A 21,148-nucleotide genomic window follows, 5' to 3' on the forward strand; every position below is an offset into this window, starting at 1 on the left:
TTTCTTTTCAGATACTGGGCGTCTTTGGCAAAGTCGTAAGTTTTCCGTAGTATCCGTAGGTTCTTGGCTCAAAGTGAGCGTAATCGTTTCAATTCGCTTTTCACTTGCGAGCGCTTCGAGCCCCCGAAATGTAAATATGTATAGGTATAGTAAAGTCTTATCTTAGATTGCAGTTACCTAATAGCTTAATTATTAAGTGAAATTAGAAATTAATAAGTGATAAGTTACGAAATATACGTTTTCAAAAGTAAAGTTTGAATTAGCCGGAATTGAATTAGAGGTTAACACTAGAGATCTAGAGGTTAACGCTAGACCTCTAGCGTTAGCTACAGGGGGGGACAGCTGCTCCCCCCTGCCCCTCTCTGGCGACGCACTTGTTACAAGTGACGCCAGTTCCTGTAGGTCATAAAAATCTGGAAAAGCAACTTTATAGACCTGATACGGACGTGGTTTTTTTCTTGCCATTTCTATTAACAACCCCCATTCTTCGGTTGTGAAAATTTTGCGATGTTTACGTGCTCGTTCAATAGTGGCGTGTATTGAATCTGCCTCTAGATAGGAATGGCCGGATTCCATGAACTTTAGTTCATGGAACAATCATCTACAGTTCATCTACAATTTGTAAGTGTTCAATTTTATTGACAGCAAACAACATCGCTGCAGTAACAAATTGATTCCGATTTTGCTCTCCGCAAGTATCAGAAATACTAGAAACATATGACACAGTCTGAGGTAAGTTGTACAAATACTTTAATAGGCACGTACCAATTTCTGAAGCTCCTTTAGAGCCATTAGTTTCATCCCAAAGGAAACAGTGACCACTGTGATCAAAAGAATCAAATATGGTGAAATTAAAAACAGAGAGCTTTAGCTTGTAATAGATTTGAGAATCAGCGGAAAAAGGGACTAACAAAATAGCCTCTAAATCAAAAGAAATTGCTCGGTAGATTGAGTCTTCTAATGATCTTTTTTTATCTGCATCTTTCATCTCCATTGCTTCTTTCTCCTTCTTTTTGTGAAGTTGCCAGCTTTCTTCCAAATTGGTTTTGTCTGTAGCGCTATAATACACATTGCATGTGGAACATTGGTCCTTTTTAGGGACATGGAACGACAGTTGTGGATCATAACTATTAAATATGTTTCGGTAAACATTAATAGAAACAGGAGGGATTGATTCACTTGTACAATAAATTTCAACATACAAACGATACATAACAGATAAATTCAAATCAGCTGCCAAATACAATTTTTTCGTATCGCGCCGACTGTAGTATATGGCTTTCCATACGAGGAAAGGTGTCTATATCTTTTTTAACATGATTTGTTGCTTTTTCGGATGTAATATTGGCACGAATGTTTCCTTTTCGTCCATCAGTACCAATATAAGCTCCACCTGGACCACGTTTTTTCAAAGCAAGGTCAATAATTTGGAAACTTATGCTAAAAGTTGCACAAAAAAATTTAAAGCAAACTCGCACATTAGAGCCTTGTTCATCAGGTAGTTAATATACGCGTGATCTAGTTTTTGTGATATTGCTTTCTTGTTGCAACAATAAAAGTTCACTTTAACTCACAATAAGCTGCTTCTTATTTCACTAACAGAACACTGCGACGCCAATAAACATCATTATGAAAATAAAAATATAGCAAGTCCAAACAAGTCGAAAACGGAGGGCTTCTGTCAATAATACTACAGCGCACATTTATGTTTTGTCCGGATATACAATATTTGAGCTCTTGTTAATTGTTCTAAAAAAAAACACAAATATTGTATGTCCGGACTTACTATATTTGTGCTTCGACCAGTTGTGCACTGCTTTAGAATCCATTGGATACTATAAGTGTGCTTAGACAGAACTTATTAGTCTGGGGTTTTAGAATATGAGTGAAGTGTTGATCCCCACCTTGTCATTCTGGACATGCAATATTTGTGCTTTAAACCATCGAATTATGTCAAAGCATAACAACTTCCTCTGAATTTGTTACATAGATTTTCAATATGAGGCTGCCATTTCAAGTCTCGATCAAAATATTAATACCTAATAGTTGAATCCAACTATTAGGTATTAATATTTTGAAGATAAGAACTACCCATTGGCAAGAACACATTCTGTGTATCCCCAAGTAAAATAAGATTGTCGAGGTCCAGTCCATTCTGTGAATATAAACAAAATTTTATCTCTATTAAGGCCTCATCTGTTCCTAAAAACTAGACTATATGTAGATTCAGCTGTGATTCTGAGCTTTTCATAATTATCACCCTTTATCATTATATAATTATCACTTTTATATTAAAAAGAGAAATTGACCAAGGATAGACTCCGGAAGCACTACCAGAGTTATCAGACATGACTGACTTCCTACAATCATTATTAATTGTAACTATTTTCAAAATAAAATCTTAACTTACATTTAAGACCATTATATTATAGACCTTAGTAGCACATAGTCCAAGCAATAGTGATGTTCATAATTACGAATATTGCTTTTTGACTAAATTCATAAGATAGAATCTTACTAGCCTTAAAATGCACATACTGAACAAACTTTTCACCTAAAACCTTCCCATTTCAGGCAATTTCAATTCCCAATGGCATCGAAACTGCCACCCATTTGTCCAGTATGTGAAAAACAGTTCACGGTACGGTCGTATAGCATGTGGTAAATTGTAGTCACCTGCCAAGACAAACTACTTGAATATCTACTATATACATATTCAACGGATTCACAATGGCTTAAATAGGCTTGAAATGGAGATGGTATATAAATGCAACCAACAACAAAGCTTTGATTGTCTATTGTAAAAGTCAAAATAGATCTGATAAATATCTACATCAACAAGTGGGATACCAATTCTATGTGCACATAAACTCTTTTTAGCCGCAATCAATACACCACCTCCACGAGCCTTGGTAGTATTCGTACCCATTTGACGATCATATCTATATAAATCATAGTTTGATATACCAATTTCAGCATCTGAATATTCAGATGTTAACCAAGTCTCTGTAATCATAACAATATCATAGCAGCAGCAACTAAGTGCCTGCTGAAAATCTTTTATTTTAGTTCTCATACCACCTGTATTAGCATAATACACGCAAACACCTGAACCAGAAGGGCCATCCCGCACTAAACTATGGTCTGATTCATTTGATTTTGATGAAAATTTATCTTGCGTTTATTATTTAACCAAAATTTTCGCAAGATAACCCCTCTAGGCCAGTTATCCGGCCTTAAAAAATCATCCCTACAATCGCCGTTGATGCTTATCTTAAAAGAAATAGTCTCACCCTTAACTGGCAACAATTCTACTTTAAGGTCCCTAATCTGACAAAACAAAACAAAATTTTATCTCTATTAAGGCCTCATCTGTTCCTTTTAGACCACAAAACTAGACTGCTATAATTATGTAGTTTCAGCTGTGATTCTGAGCTAAAAATAATTATCACCCTTTATCATTATATAATTATATTAAAAAGAGAAATTGCCCAAGGATAGATCACTAAAGCACTACCGAAATTATCAGAGATAACTTGCTACATTCATTATTAATTTTAACTAATTTGAAAATAAAATCTTAACTTACATTTAAGATCATTATATTATAGGCCTTAGTAGCACATAGTCCAAGCAACGAATATTGCTTTTTGAACTGAATTCATAAGATAGAATCTTAATAACCTTAAAATGCACATACTGAATAAACTTTTCACCTAAAACCTTCCCCTTTCAGACAATTTCAATTCCCAATGGCAACGAAACTTCCACCCATTTGTCCAGTATGTGAAAAACAGTTTACGGTACGATCAAATGTTAGGAGGCATGTAGATGAGGTGCATTCAAACCATCCATTAAAGGAACAGATTTTGAAGAGACTCTCGAAAATGTCCTGCGATCAGTGCTCCAGAACATTTTTGTCTGCAGATAGGTTCACAAAACATATGAAAAATTGCCAAAAGGACACCATTTCATCATCATCGTCGGTAACCTGTTGGCTGTGTGACGATGATAAATCTCTGATCAGCAAAAAGGATATAATTAAACATTATGTGGAGTGTCACAATATCGACATGTCAGTTGAGAGGCTGAGTTTTCAATCTCTGGAGGATTTCGAACTGTGGAAAAAACAAATGGAAAGAGATACAGTAACAAAGTATGTGATAGATAACCGATGGAAAAACAGTATGTATTACCTGCAACACTTAAAGTGTCACAGAGATGGTGTATTTAAGAGTCGTAGCAAGAAAGGGCATGTTATTAAACATTTTAAGATAAACGGGCATTGTCCGGCCAAGATCCAGGCCCGCCAATCACTGGAGACCGGATATGTTGAAGTGGATTTTCTTGGAACACATGTGGGGCACGATAACCGACTGGATATGATCCCCAGGAGACAAACTAATAGTTATTTATTTAATAACGATCCCGAACTGGATAACACTGAACTGTTTTATTATGACGAAGATATGGTGAGTAAAGGGTCGGACTCTGATGATCCTTATGAGGTTCTTCAAGAGCCTTTAGTGGCCGAATCTGCGAAGTCAGAAGAGATAGAAATTTCAGAGATGAAAGATCGGATTTTAAAGATGATGGATCATTATCTGAGCACATCCACCACGAGGGATCAGTTTGAGATTATTGAAAACGCGGTGTTTTCGATTGGGAGCGTTTTAGATTCTTTGGATGATGATGTGCCTTCAGCAAAAACGCCTGAAATTATTGTGAATTATAGAAATGTATCTGAAGAAAGTTGAGACTTTTACCACAACTTATGGAGGAATTAAGTTTTATATTTATTTTATAGTTTTTAGAAATAAAAGTTCAGAAATCTTTTTTCTATTGATCATCTACAAAACATTCATAATAATAATAATAAGAAAGGAAAATAGTAATTAAGATTACAGGCTAGTTTTTTATTACAATTTCAATAACTCTGTTAATAATTTTTAAAATATACTGTGTGTTACAGATTTTAATGCTATTTTATTCTTTCCTTAGCTGTGAGATAAGTACTCTGATTAATATTTTTAACAGTAAAAATAAATGGCTCCTTGCTCTTTTTTTTATAATGGTTCGATTGTACTGTACAAAAAGCAGTGAAGTACTACGTCACACACTAATAGTTATGAATATGTCTGTCGAAAAGTACCACAGTCCAGAGCTCTTATTTCCTGATTTTAAAAAGGCAAACTTTACTGGATTTAATCAAGAGTTAGTGCACAAGAATTTGTTGTTCCTCTATAATATATCTACCTTGAACAGTGCTTGTAATCTTTTCTATGAAACTCTGGACAACTGAGGAAGATTGCTTTGTTAACAACATCTGTTGTTAACAAAGCATTATATAAAACCTTGAAGATAGTTGACAACATAATCTTTTACAAAAATATAAACATTTTAACAATTCTTACATACATAGAATATAGAACACACCCAAAGAAAAGGTAGTATAAGAAGTCACATTACGCTGCGTAAAACTCTTCACTGTCAAAAAATTGTATTTAAAAACTCGTCTAGAGAATAAAATGCTTTAGCAAGCAAAAGTTTCTTTATATTTTTCCTAAAACCTTTTTCACAATTTATTAGCCTTATATAAAGGGGTAGGTGGTTAAAAAACCTTCTGCCCCCGTACACAAAAGAGGACTTAATCTGCTCACTTTTTGGGATAGGCAGAGGTAAAGAGAAGGTTGTTCGGAGATTGTAACCCGAGGAGGGGTGGCCAAGCTGATGGCGATATTTTTTGTGGATAAGACAAACAGTCTCTAAAATAAAAAGGCATGGCAATGTCAGGACAGAGTGTTTTAAAAATAAGGGGCTACGAAAGGGAGCTGCACACATGTAGCGTATGGCTCTTTTTTGCAAAATAAATATAGAGAGCTGAACAAATACTGAGAGCACACCCCAAAACACAATACCATATCTCAGATGAGACTCAATAAGAGCATGGTAGGCAATTTTAGCCACATCAAGTCCTAGAGAATGTGTTATTACTCTAATAGCTTAACAGTTGGATGATAACTTCCCTATTAAAGAAAAGATATGATTTTCAAATTTTAATTGCTTATCAATCGTCAGGCCCAAAAATTTGGATGTTTCAGAAGGACTTATTGTTTCATTTTGTAAATTGTCAGTTCCAAGGTTACATTTAAAAGTTAAAATATTAGTTTTAGAAATATTAAAAGTTAATCTATTAGATTCACACCATGACTTTACAAGAATTAAATCTTCATCAACGATATTCTTTAACCTCTTGGTGTCACTGTCATGCCAAAGTAATGTTGTATCATCCGCAAAGATAGTAAATTTGCCCCTAATTGGAATTCGAGAGATATCATTGACATATAGCAGGTCCAAGAACAAAACCCTGGGGTACACCCGCATCTATATCCAGACGGGATAATAATAATAATAATAATAATACTTCTTTATTTGCTCAAATACATCCAACAGCTTAGCATCGTCAAAAGGTATAGACTGTCAAACGCCAATAATACATTGCACAAAGGGAGACATTAATCTATCAGAGTTTTACCTACATAACATAGCAAATAAAAAAAAAATTAAACAAAATACAATTTTGGTTCGCATCAGAAATGCTCACAAGTATGTATGAAACATTTGTTATACAGGTATAAAAGTATAGTATTCGATAAATTTTGATAGACTAGGTTAAAGACTATTGTAGAATTCGTCCAATGAGTATGGACAGATCTCCAAAATCAGGTTTTTCGTTACTTGCTAAAATCTATTTAAATCTAGTTGTTTTGTGGTTTCGGGTATTGCATTAAAAAGTTTTATGGCATTAGTCATATAGCCCTTATGGGTCAGACTAAGCCTGTGTTGTGGAAGTAAAAGATTTCCCCCATGTCTGGTGTCATATAAGTGCCTACTATCACAGATTTAACTAGCTACGCTCGAGCGTAGCTAGTTAAATCTGTGCTACTATTTACTGTGCTAAATCTAAAAGAGTATGTTCTGGCAAATATCAGACATTGGTGAATGTATAGGCCAGGCATTGTCATGATTTTTAAATTTTTGAATAAAGGACTACAACTATCTGTTGGTTTTTTGTTTTCTAGAATTCTGAGTGCCGATTTTTGCAACTTAAATGCTCTCTGCCAGTCAGCCGAGTTACCCCAAAATAACAGTCCATATGACAACTTTGATTGAAAAAGTCCCATATACGCCGTTCTACATACTACTGGAGGCGCCAATTGAACAATTCTGCGCAACAGAAAAAGAACCGACGAGAGTTTTATTGCCAGATCTATTATATGGTTCTTCCATGATAATTTATTATCTAGATAAACACCCAGAAATTTGATCGCGTCTATTCTCTGATGTCTTTCCCTTAAAGAGAAATTAACCACCTCTGTTTTATTTAGATTCAAGCATAGATTATTGTCAGCAAACCATACTTTTAACTTGTGAAGAGTTGCACTAGTTCCATTCTGTAGGGAAATCAGATCTGAATGCTGACTGAGGAGAGTTGTGTCATCCGCATATTGTACAGATATCACCTCTGAGAAGTGGGCGGGTAATTCATTTACATAAAGTAAAAACAGAAGAGGACCCAAGATTGATCCTTGAGGCACCCCTGTTGTTATTCGAAGTATGGAGGATGTTCTTCCTCCACAAGTCACCATCTGCTGACGCTCACAAAGGTAGGACTGGATAAGTTCCAGGCAACTACCCCGGATACCATAAAAAACCAACTTGCTCAACAAAATACTATGCGAGACACAGTCGAACGCTTTTGAGAGGTCGCAGAAAATTGCACTCACTGTCTTGCCCCCCTCAAATGCATCAACCAGGTAGTCTACCATTACCCTGAGTGCATCAGCAGTGGATCTTCCTTTTCGAAAGCCAAACTGCGCTGGTGAAAGTAAATTATGTTTATCAAGAAAAGATATGAGACGTTGGTTTAGACAGAGCTCAATGGGCTTGATTAATATCGGTATTATTGATATTGGTCGATGATTTCCTGGATCATCCATATTACCCTTTTTTTTTTTTGGATGACCTATCATTGTCAAAGAATACCCTTTATGTTCTTCCAGATAGGTAAGAACGAAACCACTCGAGAGCAACTCCTCTGAATCCATAGGTTTCTAGCTTCTGCAGCAGTATTCTGTGACTTACACAGTCAAACGCCTTAGATAAGTCACAGAACACCGCCGCCGCACTCTCCCCAGCGTTCAACCCCATGTTCAGACTCTCCAAAAAATAGCATCAGATTTACCCAGTTTCGTCCGGAATCCAAATTGCTGATGGTTAAGAACATTATGCCGTTTCAGAAATTCCATCATCCTAGTTTTTACCAATCTCTCTACAAGCGTGGGAAGCAGGGCTATGGGTCTGAAATTTAATGGGTCATCATAGTTTCCACCCTTAAATAATGGTATAATCAAGGCATCCTTGAGTAAATGTGGAAAGGACCCACTTGAAAGTGAAATATTTATCACCTCAGCCAAAGAATCAAGGGTTGGTAGCGGTAGCGCTATTAGGACCCTTAGTTACAGCCCATCCCATCCAGAGGAGTTCTTATTTTTTATTGAGGATAGAGCTTCCATTATTTCACTAGAATCTGTTGGTCTAAAGAAAAATGTTTCAGGCACCTTAATGTTGTGTAAGTATGAGCGCGGATCTCTAACAGACTGAGGCAATAATATTGATAGACTCAAAGCAACACCCTGGAAAAAATGATTGAGGGTTTCGGTCGACACCGTGCTATTAGAAACAGAAGGATTCCCACGTTCGCCTGGTAAGTCATTAACAATTTTCCAAGACTCTCTAGACTTATTTCTTGATTGGTTTATTTTACTTGAGTAGTATAAGTTTTTTGCCAATTTCACTGTATCGCGGTAAATTTTGCGATATCTATTAAAGTAGGATATGAATCTGGAGTTGTCTAGGGCAAACTTTCTTATGGAGTGCAAACACCGAAGATTTTTACCAGAAATTAAGAGACCCCTGCTATACCAGGGTCTTCTCCTTTTCTCCCTAATTGTCATCATGGGGAAAGTTGACTCAAAAACATCCACTAAAGTTGAATGGAAACTCTCAAAAGGAGCACCGTTGTCAAGTATGATATCATTCCAGTCTATTGAATTACAACATTCTTTAAATTTACAGAAATTTTTTCTAGTGAACAACCTTCCGCACTCTTTTTTCTTGAGGTACACTTTTTTTCACTTAGAAGAAAGGAACATAATACGGCCTCATGATCAGACAACCCGGCATTTAAATTTTACATGCAACCTGCGTTTCACAGAGCGTAGAGCAAATATAATCTAAAAGTGATGCTGAATTAGCAGTGATGCGAGTAGGTTGATCTACATGCAAACTTAAATTAAAAGATTTCAGCACTCTATATATCGACAAATGATTGTTAGAGTTATTGCAGTCTAAAAAATTTACATTAATGTGACCTGTCAATATTAGTGATGCATTTACCGATATTTGACTTAAAACGTTATATAATTTATCAATAAAACTACTAAAATTACTCGGGGGTGACCTGTAAAGGCCTAAAATGTACAAATTTAATTCTTTAGAATAACCAATGGAAAATTCAAAAGTTTTTTCTTCCAGGAGATCCTCAAACTTGGTTATATCAACAAAGTTATATCTTTCTAAAAACTTATTCTCTAATAATATCAAAGTCCCACCATAATTATATTGAGTACGGGAATAGATGGATGCGAGAGCATAACTTTCTATAAAAAAGGTTCACCCTGTTTGAGCCAATGTTTGGTCAAAACAACAATGACAGGGTTATCTTCACATGCTAAAAATAAAGAGACTCCGACTGAGTTTGGCCTAAAAAAGTTTTGTTGTGTTCCAGAAGTCCACTATTCCATGTTATATCCATACAAGGTATAGTTTTTGATACTATTTTTAAGGCAGAGTATAGTGGTAGATACATATAATGATAAAATATCACAGAGTGATTTCGCTGATAGCCTTAATATGCAATCTGTTTTAATCAGAAGAAACTCATCCTCTTAAGTGTTTTTATTCAAGTTACTGAACAACAACACAAAATCACATTTCTAGTATCGTACCTGACGTCAAAATTTATTATTCTCTTCATGTAGAGCTGAAACAAATAAATAGTAAAAGTCATTAAAAAAAAAGAAAACAATTTAATAAAAACTTTACAACTTAAAAATTAAACTTTCTGTGTACTTTTCATCCTATGGCCCTTCAAACAGTCAATGGAACAAAACCTATTATCCAAATACTCGAAGGGAACTTTGCCTGCTATGTCGACCCCGCAAAGGAAGCACCTGGCGATAACTTTCCCTTGAACGTTCATAATGCGCCTCTCGGCCGCCAACGCCCTTTTCTCTCTATCGCTGAGGTTCAGGAATCTCTGCTTGTGGTCCTCCTCTTGCTGCTTCAAGTGGTTCTCTTTTTTCTTCTCCTTTTCTTTGACGCGTTTCACTTTTCTTTGGGCCCGCTTTTTTTCGGCCAACTCTTCTTCCGTCAGGGCGTTCGTGGGGATGTGCGCTTTATTATAATTATACTTGTCAGGGTTCTCTTTGGCGAATTTCTTGAACACTTCTCTGGATAGTTTGCTGGTGGTGCAGGTGTAAGGGGTGTGTTGGTTTTTGTTTTTTAAGCATGGATCCGCTTGGTTATTTAGAAGGTATTGGAGGAGATCTTCGTGTTCGTTCATGGCGGCCAAATGTAGAAAACTGTTGCCGTCATTGTCTAGCGCTTCATTGAAGCACTCTTGAGCAACACTTTCTTTGGACATGTGGTCAAAAGTCTTAAGTCTCTCGTTGAGGACTTCCTCCAGAAGTAAAACATTACCCTTGCTGGCTATATCTATCAGATTCTTTTTTCTTGCCTCTTCTTTTTCTTTTAGCTTTTGGTTTTTGCTTTTTTTAGGTTTTTTCTTTCTTAAGCTTCTTTGTTCAGGGGTTAAGCTGTCCGTAAACTCTTCTAATCCCTCAAAAGACACCTCCAGAAGTGCACTAACAATATTTGCCTCTTGTTCATCATCGCTGTTGCTTTCACTTGGTGCACCTGGCAGAGGCCTCTCGACCACCTCCCTGGACTTGGCCCTGTTAATTGTCCTCACTTTGCCCCTCCTAGAATCTCTTTCAGGAGTTTTTTGTTGTGCAAACTGTGATACCGCTTCACTTAAAGAGCCATACACTGAGGCAGTACATAATTCAAAATGTACCCTTTTCACTTCTGCATAAGTTGCCCTGCCAGTAGAAAAGGGAATTGGCCTTAATCTAGGATCTGTCCGGTCTAGCAAGGGCTCTTTACCACCAAAAAGAACCCCTCGGTTGTATGGACCTGAGGCTCTAAAGAACACTAAACTGCTTTTTTTAATCTCCTCGCTCCAGCTTGAAAGGATTTTTGTTACATGATCCACCAGAGCTTGTTCATTATATCTACGTAGTGATGCCCCAGCACTCTTTGGGTGGGAGCCTCCAGACTTGCCATCTTTACTTGATTGGGAGCCTCCTTGTCCTGCCCTAACTGTATAACAATGAAATGTCTTATGCACCACTGGGGTGAGATAATCAAAGACTGCCCCAGCAAAGTGCCCTCCCCCGAGCATTAAAATTGTCCATTGTTTGTTGTCCTGGCATGTCTCTTTAAATTTTTTATAATAATTTATTTCACTAACCTCCTGTTTCTTATTGGATATAAAGATGCATTTGTATAAAGAGAATATTTGTCCAGATTTGTTTTTTAAGAACATTTTACCTTGGGCGGTGGCATAAGTGTCCAAACTGTTCTCCTCCTCCTCACTGTCAGAACCGGATATGCTTGATATGTCATCGTTGGCAGTTTTTTGGTTGAATTCCTCTTCTGTGACGGATGATTTTTCACCCAAAGATTGTTTTAAGTTGTACCTGTGCCAGTCCAGCTTGTAATGCTCCCTTTGCACTTGGACATCCGGAAAGATCACTTGGCAGTAAGAACATGCCAATTTACCATCAGACTTCTCAGAGATCCATTGGGTTTTTGGGGTTTTAGGCTCGTCAGCTTCAGAGGTGTCTAGTTGAACTGGGGCCACCGTTTCATCAAACATCTGGTTAAAATATTCGTTAAAGATCACTTCTTGACATAAGTCCTGTTTGCGAGACATTCTTGAGTGAGTTTTATTGTTTTTCGAGTGTTTTTTAGTAGGAATCTTAAGATTTACACCTCTAGGGTTATAACTGAGGGGATTTTGTCTAATTTGCTTGAAGATGTGCGTAGACTGGACTTGTTAGTTGATGGTTGTTGGATTTTATAGCCTTATCTGTCACTTAAATTTATATTGTAAAATGGGGACGAATACAAAATGTGGATTAAAGTTGTGCAATTTTTTGTAAATAATTTTTTGAAAATTAAGGTTATTTTATTGTCAAAATTTGACAGGAACAGCTGATTATGGCATATGTCACTGTCAATGCGCAAGAGTTAGGGATGTATTGTTTTATTGATATTTTCTGTATATTTGAGTGCATTACTTTAGTAGGTACGTACTAGAAAAGGGATATTTTAAAAGTTGCTAATCTACAGGAATACGCATATTTTAACACAAATTAGCAGTCTCAAGGCCTGATATCGATAGTGCGACAACATAACCTCCAATCATCTGACAGTTTGAGTGACGTCAATTAGTGTTGTAAAATTCCGGATTAATTCAATATCCGGACAGCATTGATTCGGATGAATTGAAAATTCGGTTTTTTCATCCGGATGAATTCATCCGCTCGATGTCTCGCCCGTTCGGCAAATTATGCCATGTTTCGGGCTCGATGCTCGACCGTCCGATAAACGTTTTTTATAGCTGTTTTGCGAATATAAGGTATGCATTATGCAACCCATTAGACATTTCGTTTTTACGCATTTCTACATGATGTTAAAACTAAAATAGCTAATTATGTATGTAATAAATCAAGTGTATTTTAAACGATGCAAAATATCACTACAAAAATGCTTTGTTTACAAAAAAGTTTGGGCGTTCTCATATTGTCTCTTATGTTTCTAAATGAGTACAATAAGGATAGATAAAGCAAGAGGTTTACACAAGGCGACGCGACGACATTGCCGATTGCCGGGTTATTTGTCCGGACGATTTAATTCGGATTCTCTTAGCCGGTGGAACGTGGAACTTTGTGTCACTTGGTGCAAGCTTTTATTTCATTGTCGGTCGAACGAACGGGCGGCGTGTATCCGGACGACTTAGATATCCGGATTGATTCGGAATAATTTGATATTCGGATTGAACGGACGATTAATCCGGACTCTTCGCATCACTAACGTCAATGGCTAATAAACTTTGTTATTATTTACAAAATGAAGGTCAAAAACCACTGGTTATTTAGCATAACAAATCACATTATACAACCTAATAATTTATCAGTTTCTCCCGGAGATAACGTTAAGTTTGCAATAACAAGTATTATACAATGAAAAATCTTCCAGTATAAGAAACTTATATGAGTGCTTGTAAACGTGTAAGATTGGCCGAAATGTTGGAAGATGTATTTGCAGTGCTGAAACGGGTGGACGCGGTATGTTTCGACGTGGACTCCACCGTAATTAGGGAGGAAGGAATCGATGAATTGGCGAAATTTTGTGGTAAAGGTGCGGAGGTGGCCAACCTGACAAGTCAAGCCATGAGCGGCTCGATGACATTCCAAGAAGCCTTAGATCTCAGGTTGAATATCATCAAACCCTCTTTGGCACAGGTGAAAGACTTTATTAAAATCAGCCCTCCGACTCTTACACCTGGGGTTAAAAAACTCATTGAGCTCCTCCACAGCAGGAACATTCCAGTCTACTTAATATCCGGAGGATTTAGGAGTATTATAGTTCCAATTGCTGATCAGCTTAAGATCCCCCACAGTCACATATTTGCCAACAGGTTAAAGTTTTACTTTACGGGGGAGTATGCTGGGTTCGATGAGAATGAACCCACTTCAAAAAGTGGCGGCAAAGGGGTGGTGATTCAGCAACTGAAAGCAAAACATAGTTTTCGAAATTTGATTCTTATCGGTGATGGTGCGACTGACTTGGAAGCTGCTCCCCCAGCAGATGCTTTCATTGGATATGGAGGAAATATTATTAGGCCCACTGTGAAAGCCAAGGCTAAATGGTTTGTTACTGATTTTAATGAAATTTATAATGTTTTGGTTAATTTAAATAATATTTAATTGTCGCATTGGTGCCTTGGTAGAAAATTGTTTTTAGGAATTGTATAGTTATAAAGATATTTTTATACTGTTAGAATTGACTCAAGTAAACAATATTATTGTTGTATAGATCCTTTGTGTGCTTTAATTATGAAATAATAATTATGATGAAATTAAATTTATTATTTAAATTTAAAGAATTTTGCAGTGTCATGATTTACTGATAAAAAATATCTGTATCCAAGACACATCTATTTGTTAACATTATTAATTAATACAGGATGTCAAAATGCCATTCTTACTGAACTAGGCGTTGTCGAGGTTTTGTCACTATTGAGATTTTCTCTACCCATTTTTACGTAATATCAGGTAAGGATTAATGATATTATACTAAACGTAAGTAGAAAACTTAATTACAATAAAAGAGTGAAACAGATACCTATGAAGATAAGTATTGGTTTTACATCTTTAAACATGTAATTTAAAAAGAAAATTTACTGCATTTCCAACATTAAGATAGTTGTCTAATAGAGACCATAGATAAACAGTTTATAGGGGTTGATAGAGACTTCTTTTACTGAAAAATTAATTCGGTACCACATCCCTACACTTTTTTTTCACCACATCTTTACTTAGAGCTGGATTTGTGAACTGTGACCCAAGTTGTGGAGGTTGTTTTGTCACTATCGACATTTTTTTCTATCATTTGTATATAATAGAGTAAGAATAATGATATTAAACTAAACGTAAGTAGAAATCCAAATTCCTGATAAGTAATTTAAATAGAAAATGTAATACATTTCTAACATAAGATAGATGCTAATAGAGAGTGCATTCATTAAAAAGGTGATTTGGTACCTATCTCTTCTTAATAAAAAAAAAAAGATAGCTGTCCAACCCTTCTCTACTGTTCAGAAAAATAAATGTTTATATGAAATATCAATATTTGGGATACATCTGCTTGTTAACATTAGTAGTATATACGATGACAGAACGCTATTCTTAGTCACAATCGAAATTTTCTCTACCCATCTCTACATATTATTGAGTAAGGTTATTGATATTAAACTAGGTGAACTAGAAACCTAAATTACATCAAAAGAGCAAAATAGTACATACAATAACTATGAAGATAAATAACGCTTTTACGACCTATCAGCCTTACTAGCTTTATGCTGAAGGCGATGGAGAGGCTGATTGATCGATACCTTAAGGAAAGCATCCTGGTCAACAAACCACTGCATGTGCACCAATACGCCTATCAGGCGGGCAAATCCACGGACCTGGCCCTACACCACCTCGTTAGGAAGGTGGAGGGTGCTCTGGGTAGTGGCAAGACCTATCTGGGTGCGTTTCTAGACATTGAAGGGGCGTTCGACAAGACCCCTTTTGCATTAATCTGCCAAGCACTCGAGAGCCTCGGCTCAGAACCCTGTTTTAGTTAGCTGGATAGAGGCCATGCTCTCGAAACATCATGTACCTGCCCAGCTCAACAACGAGATTGTCGAAACGTTGGCGGCTAGGGGCTGCCCGCAGAGAGGAGTATTGTCCCCTACCCTGTGGTGCCTTGTGGTCGACAGCCTGAAAAATCTTTTAAACAATGCTGGCTTATACACACAGGCCTACGCTGATGATCTGGTAATCCTTTGCCCAGGGAAAGACGCCGTCTCAATGCGGGGCCCTATGATGAGAGCCCTGCGTATGGTGGACATATGGTGCCTCTCGGGGGGTGTCAGGATTAACCTCAAAAAAGCAGAGCTCCTACTACTCACGAGGAGACGTAACTTTGGCACGCCCCCTGTTATATCTCTAGGTGGCATGCAGCTGCATTACTCCAGGACAGTTCGATTTCTGGGAATCAAGTTGGATCCCAAACTCTCCTGGCACGATCATGCAGACACCAGAATGAAGAAGGCCACCTGCGCCATATGGGCCTGCAGGCGGGCTTTCGGCAATGCCTGGATGATCCTCCACTGGATCTAATCGCGCATTGTGAGACCTCTTCTCACATACGGGGCTATCGTTTGGTGGCCATGTACGGAGAAAGCGAAAATTCGTGCTCAACTGGACAGAGTTCAACGTCTTGCATGTCTCAGCATAACGGGTTCCATGCGGACGGCGCCAACTAGAGCGCTTGAGACTCTGCTGAGCCTTCCGCCTCTGGACCTCGTTGGGCAATTCGAGGCAATGAGGACTGCGTACAGGTTATACGTCCTCGGAGAACTACGTGCTGGCGATGTTTTGGTCACGGGCCATACAGGAATGTCCTCTCCTTCTGATGGGCAGTGACTGCATGGCTCCAGTGACTGTGGACTGCGAGGGATTCGTGACGCACATTGCAGGCAGAGAGGAGTGGCAGCATTCCAACAGAGCTGCATTGCTAAATAGGGGGACCATCTGATACACAGATGGCTCCAGAATGAATAACAGAGCTGGATCAGGGCTTATTGGTGGGATCCCACATACCAGTAGGGCATACTCGCTGGGGGAGCACGCCACTGTCCTCCAGGCCGAAGTATTCCCTGTATTAAAATGCGGACAGAAAATCCTAAGCTGCCGACACCGCAATACAGTCGTATCAATATGCTCGGACAGCAGAGCTGCCATTAAGGCTATCACGGCCGCAAAGATAAGCTCCAAGCTTGTACTAGAGTGCATAAAAGTCCTGAAAAAACTGGTACAGGTTGGAAGCAGGGTCCAGCTCGTCTGGATACCTGGCCATGCAGGTAATGAGGACGCGGACTCTCTTGCCAGACTGGGATCCCCGAATGTGCCGATGGGGCCGGAACCCATAGTTGGTATCGCCAAATGCGTTGCGGTCGCGTCAATGAAGGGTCTGCTGGACAAGTGGACCCACCGAAGATGGACTGCGTCCCCTGGTATGAGACAGGCCAAAGCGCACTGTGGGGGCTAGCTAAAACTACCCGTCTTAGCTGCTTTACCCACTTAAAATACTCGGATACAGGGCAAATGATAAACTACGAATTCCTCGAACTCAGAACGTAATTTATTCATACTTGAGTAATAAATGATAAAGAAAACAAATAGACACTTCTTACACAGTTATTGGGAGTATTTAACAAACACTAAACTTAATATTAACATCAGTAACCGCACGATTACAGAGGGCCAAAACACGGCGGCCGCGCGACGTTACTTAATCGTTACCGAATCGATGACAATAGACGACTCACTTATTGTCCGGGGAGCGGGGAAATAACAGCGCGTAATTATAAATAGATTGACAGATGAGCGCTGTTGCCACTACACTTAAACTAAATATGAAATTAAGGGAAAATAATACTGTCCCGAACATTCTCCCACCTGAGAAATATTTTCACATAAAGATTTCTCACAACTCAGGAGAGACAGTCAGCAATAAACTATTATTATACTACAGTCTACTTACAGTCAGTCAACAAAATCACAAATACCTCGCAGGTATTTTGCTGACACGTCCACACCGAGTCACTTTCACTGCCTCAGCCGACCTGTTCAACACATCCTCGGTTCTTCCACTCGCCTCCTCACTGTCTTGGAACGCTTCTGGTGTAGTGGATTCAGGACCAGGAGTTGCTTCCACATCTCGCTCCATAGTAATACACTCCAGCGGGTAAAGTCGTTGCAGGGGTCTCAACAATTCACCTCTGGGAGTTTCTAACCGCACTAAACGCACTTGACCATCTTTACCCGATAAAAGTTCACTAACCTTACCCATTGGCCAGTCCGTTCTCTTAGAATTGTCATTACCGATTAGCACTACATCTCCGATCCGGACTGGACTGCACTTTGCGTTTTTGGATAGTAACTTCAATTGTCCCATATATTCGGTGCGAAATCGCGCGCGTAAATCATCTCGCAAACGTTGGATATGTCTTGCTTTACGACACAAGGAAGCGCGGTCAACAGAATCACAGTCAGGTAAACCCCAGTCGGTTTGTTCGCGCAAAAACAAAGATGGAGTAAGAGGAGCCAAGTCCGTGGAATCCTCGGAACAATATGTTAACGGTCGAGCATTGACAACAGCTTCACAGTCACAAACCAAGGTTAACAATTGTTCAAAGTCCAAACACGCGTGACCCAACATTTTCCGTAATAGCTGTTTAAGAACTCCAATCAACCGTTCCCAAAACCCACCCCACCACGCCGCTGTCGGGGGGTTAAACTTCCAAACGATACGTTGCACACTGGTATCGCGTAAAATCGAGTCCCAATCAAGAGCCGATAAAGCGTTTTCCGCACCAACGAAATTAGTCCCGTTGTCGCTATAAATCTTTTTAGGTCTACCGCGCCGAGCTACAAAACGACGAAACACTTGCAAAAAACCCGCGGTCGAAAGCGACGTGCATAACTCCAAATGAACCGCGCGGTACACCGCACATGTGAAAAGACACAACCACGCTTTTTGTCCAGTTCTCAGGAATAACGGGCCAGCAAAGTCCACGCCGGTGATCTCAAATGGAATTGCCAAACGCACTCGATCCAGAGGTAACGGTGGTGATTGAACAACCAAGGGTTTTCCATGCTGTCGTTTGCACACTACACATCTGGATATGACACTTCGAATACTACGTCTTCCTCCCATAATCCAATATTTTTCTCGTAAGAGACTCAGTAGACCTTGGGTTCTAACATGGCAAGACTTTGTATGCTCGAACCAAATCAAACTCTGTACTAAAGGATGCTTGGCAGGCAAAATAACGGGAAATCGGAAATATTCAGTATCTTCCCTGTTAGACACTCTTGATTTCAATCTAAGCACTCCCTTTTCATCATAAAATGGTTGAAGATTGCTGATATTTTTATCATCCTCTCCCGAAAAACACTCTTGCTGGATCAATTTAAATGCCAAGGTCTCGGCAGCCGTAAATTCTTCAGCACTTAACTCACCGCTTTTCTTATTATCTGAATGCGTGATGTTATAACAAAACCGGAGAATCCAACCAAGCATCCGTATTGTCTTGTGATAATTCGAAAAGTAGGATAAATTCCATTCACTCTGGATATTTAAATCAGCAAGGGCTAATACCAGCTGTTTTCGTCGCTCCTGTAAAATCTCCTCTTCATTGTAGTTTGGGTTTTCCAAAGGCCATTGGTCTGGTTCCTGATAGAGCCACGTAGGTCCCTCCCACCATTTAGCTTCAAATAATTGCTTTGGAAAACAACCCCGGGAAGGCAGATCTGCGGGATTACAAGCCCCTGGTATATGTCTCCAATGTTCCGCTATGGTTAGCTTTCGGATCTCCATAACCCTATTCCAGACGAATGTTCCCCATTGATCTTTTCTTTGTATCCACGATATTACCGTAGATGAATCGCTCCAAAAATAACAATGTGCGGTAGTATTGAGATTTTCTCTGACATTCTTAAAAAGTCTTGCACCTATTACTGCGGCCAAAAGCTCAAGCCTTGGTATCGTCATTTTCTTTAGTGGTGATACCCTAGCTTTACTTGCTAACAGAAAAACATTGACTTTTTGGTGCACAACCACTCTCAAAAAAATCGCACATGCATAAGAATCCTTGCTAGCGTCACAAAAGGTATGTATGCTGACATCTTGTATATTGCTCCCACCAGTCAAAGTCCATCTTGCAATTCGTATTTGCATCAGATATGGTAGTTCTCGCACCCAGCGTTTAAAAACTTGTGCATACTCCTCATCCACTGTTTCATCCCAAGTCAGTTGCTTTACCCACAGTTTCTGCAATAATAATTTGGGAAGCAATACTGCTGCTGACGTAAATCCTATGGGATCAAACACTTTCTGAGTTAACGATAGAATTTCTCTCTTAGTGACCACTAAATTGTCAACATCAATTTCTAAAAAACCTGGATTAAGAGTTAGAACATCTTGGTCGGGATGCCAAATTAAACCAAGTACAGGGCAGGGAACAGATTCTTTTTCTAAATTACCAATTCTCGTGTGCTCCCACCCTCTCAATTCGAATTGTCCTTCTGCCATGATTGCCACAGACTCGCGAATAAAGATAGCTAAAGTGTCACCATCTGGCACACTTGTGACACAATTGTCCACATAAAAGCTGTGCCGTAATCTCTCAATAGTGTCTCGTGAATAAGAACTGCTTCTGTCACCTTTTCTGAGGAATTGCTCAAGATGATACTCTAATGTCACACCTAATAGAAAAGGACTGCTATTCACTCCAAATACAACTCTCCTGAATCTAAAAACAACCTCATTGTGCTGATCATCTTCCCACAGGAACCTTAAAAAATCACGATCATTTTCATGCACGCTGATTTGCAGGAAAGCTTTGCGGATGTCCGCTATAACTCCTAGTTTATATTCTCGAAATCTTAAAAGCAGCGACGGTATCAACTCCACAAGATTCAAACCCTTTTCTAGACAATTGTTAAGTGACGGTTTGTTCTTCTCATGCGCAGATGCATCAAATACCGGTCGCAACTTTGTGGTCATACTGCTGTCTTTGATTACTACCCGGTGCGGAAGGTAATGACCTTTATTAACGTGCACTTCCGGGTTAATCCGTTCGATAATTTTCTCTGCTTCCCACTCTTTAAACACTTGGTCACACTGTTGAAAAAGTCCATCTCGTCTCAGTTTGGTAATATTGGACTTCAATCTCTTTTGAGCCAGACAGTAATTAGAAGGGAGGGGAGGGTGTCCATCAACCCACGGTAATCTAACCTCATATCGCCCTTCATCGTTGATGCGAACTGTTTCAAGAAATAGCTCCTTAGCTGCCATCGCCATTTCTTCTTTAGTTCTCTGCTCCGTTGGCTCCTTAATACCCAGAGTATCCAGTTCCCAAAGTTGTTCTATAGAGGCATCCTTCACAAAGAGATTTAGAGTTGTCATAGCAGCACTTATATTTCTCTTTCCATTAGTTACAACCTTTCCTATGACAGTCCATCCCAACCTAGTCTCAATCGCCATCAGACCACAAGACAAAGACTTTTGATTTCCCGTATACAAAATACCAGCTACATCTGCTCCTAACAATAGCTCT

At 38.8% G+C, this 21,148-nt stretch overlaps 2 protein-coding genes across 2 annotated transcripts; one reads left to right on the top strand and one right to left on the bottom strand.

The window, feature by feature from the left end:
- Positions 1 to 10,135: 10,135 nt before the first annotated feature.
- Positions 10,136 to 12,377, bottom strand: LOC126736259 (ankyrin repeat and zinc finger domain-containing protein 1-like). Its single transcript, XM_050440529.1, has one exon. The coding sequence runs from the start codon at positions 12,119 to 12,121 to the stop codon at positions 10,178 to 10,180; it is 1,944 nt and encodes a 647-aa protein (XP_050296486.1). The 5' UTR covers positions 12,122 to 12,377; the 3' UTR covers positions 10,136 to 10,177.
- A 915-nt stretch (positions 12,378 to 13,292) lies between these two features.
- On the top strand, positions 13,293 to 14,359 carry LOC126736260 (phosphoserine phosphatase). The gene has a single exon (XM_050440530.1). It carries the CDS (start codon positions 13,464 to 13,466, stop codon positions 14,178 to 14,180), a length of 717 nt encoding a protein of 238 aa, XP_050296487.1. The 5' UTR covers positions 13,293 to 13,463; the 3' UTR covers positions 14,181 to 14,359.
- Positions 14,360 to 21,148: the final 6,789 nt, after the last annotated feature.

The sequence above is a fragment of the Anthonomus grandis genome, chromosome 5, assembly GCF_022605725.1.
Source record: "Anthonomus grandis grandis chromosome 5, icAntGran1.3, whole genome shotgun sequence".
Lineage (NCBI taxonomy): Eukaryota > Metazoa > Arthropoda > Insecta > Coleoptera > Curculionidae > Anthonomus > Anthonomus grandis.

Excerpts from the sequence above, each read along its gene's own strand:
- LOC126736259 (XM_050440529.1), bottom strand. The coding sequence starts at position 12,121 with ATGTCTCGCAAACAGGACTTATGTCAAGAAGTGATCTTTAACGAATAT.
- LOC126736260 (XM_050440530.1), top strand. The coding sequence starts at position 13,464 with ATGAGTGCTTGTAAACGTGTAAGATTGGCCGAAATGTTGGAAGATGTA.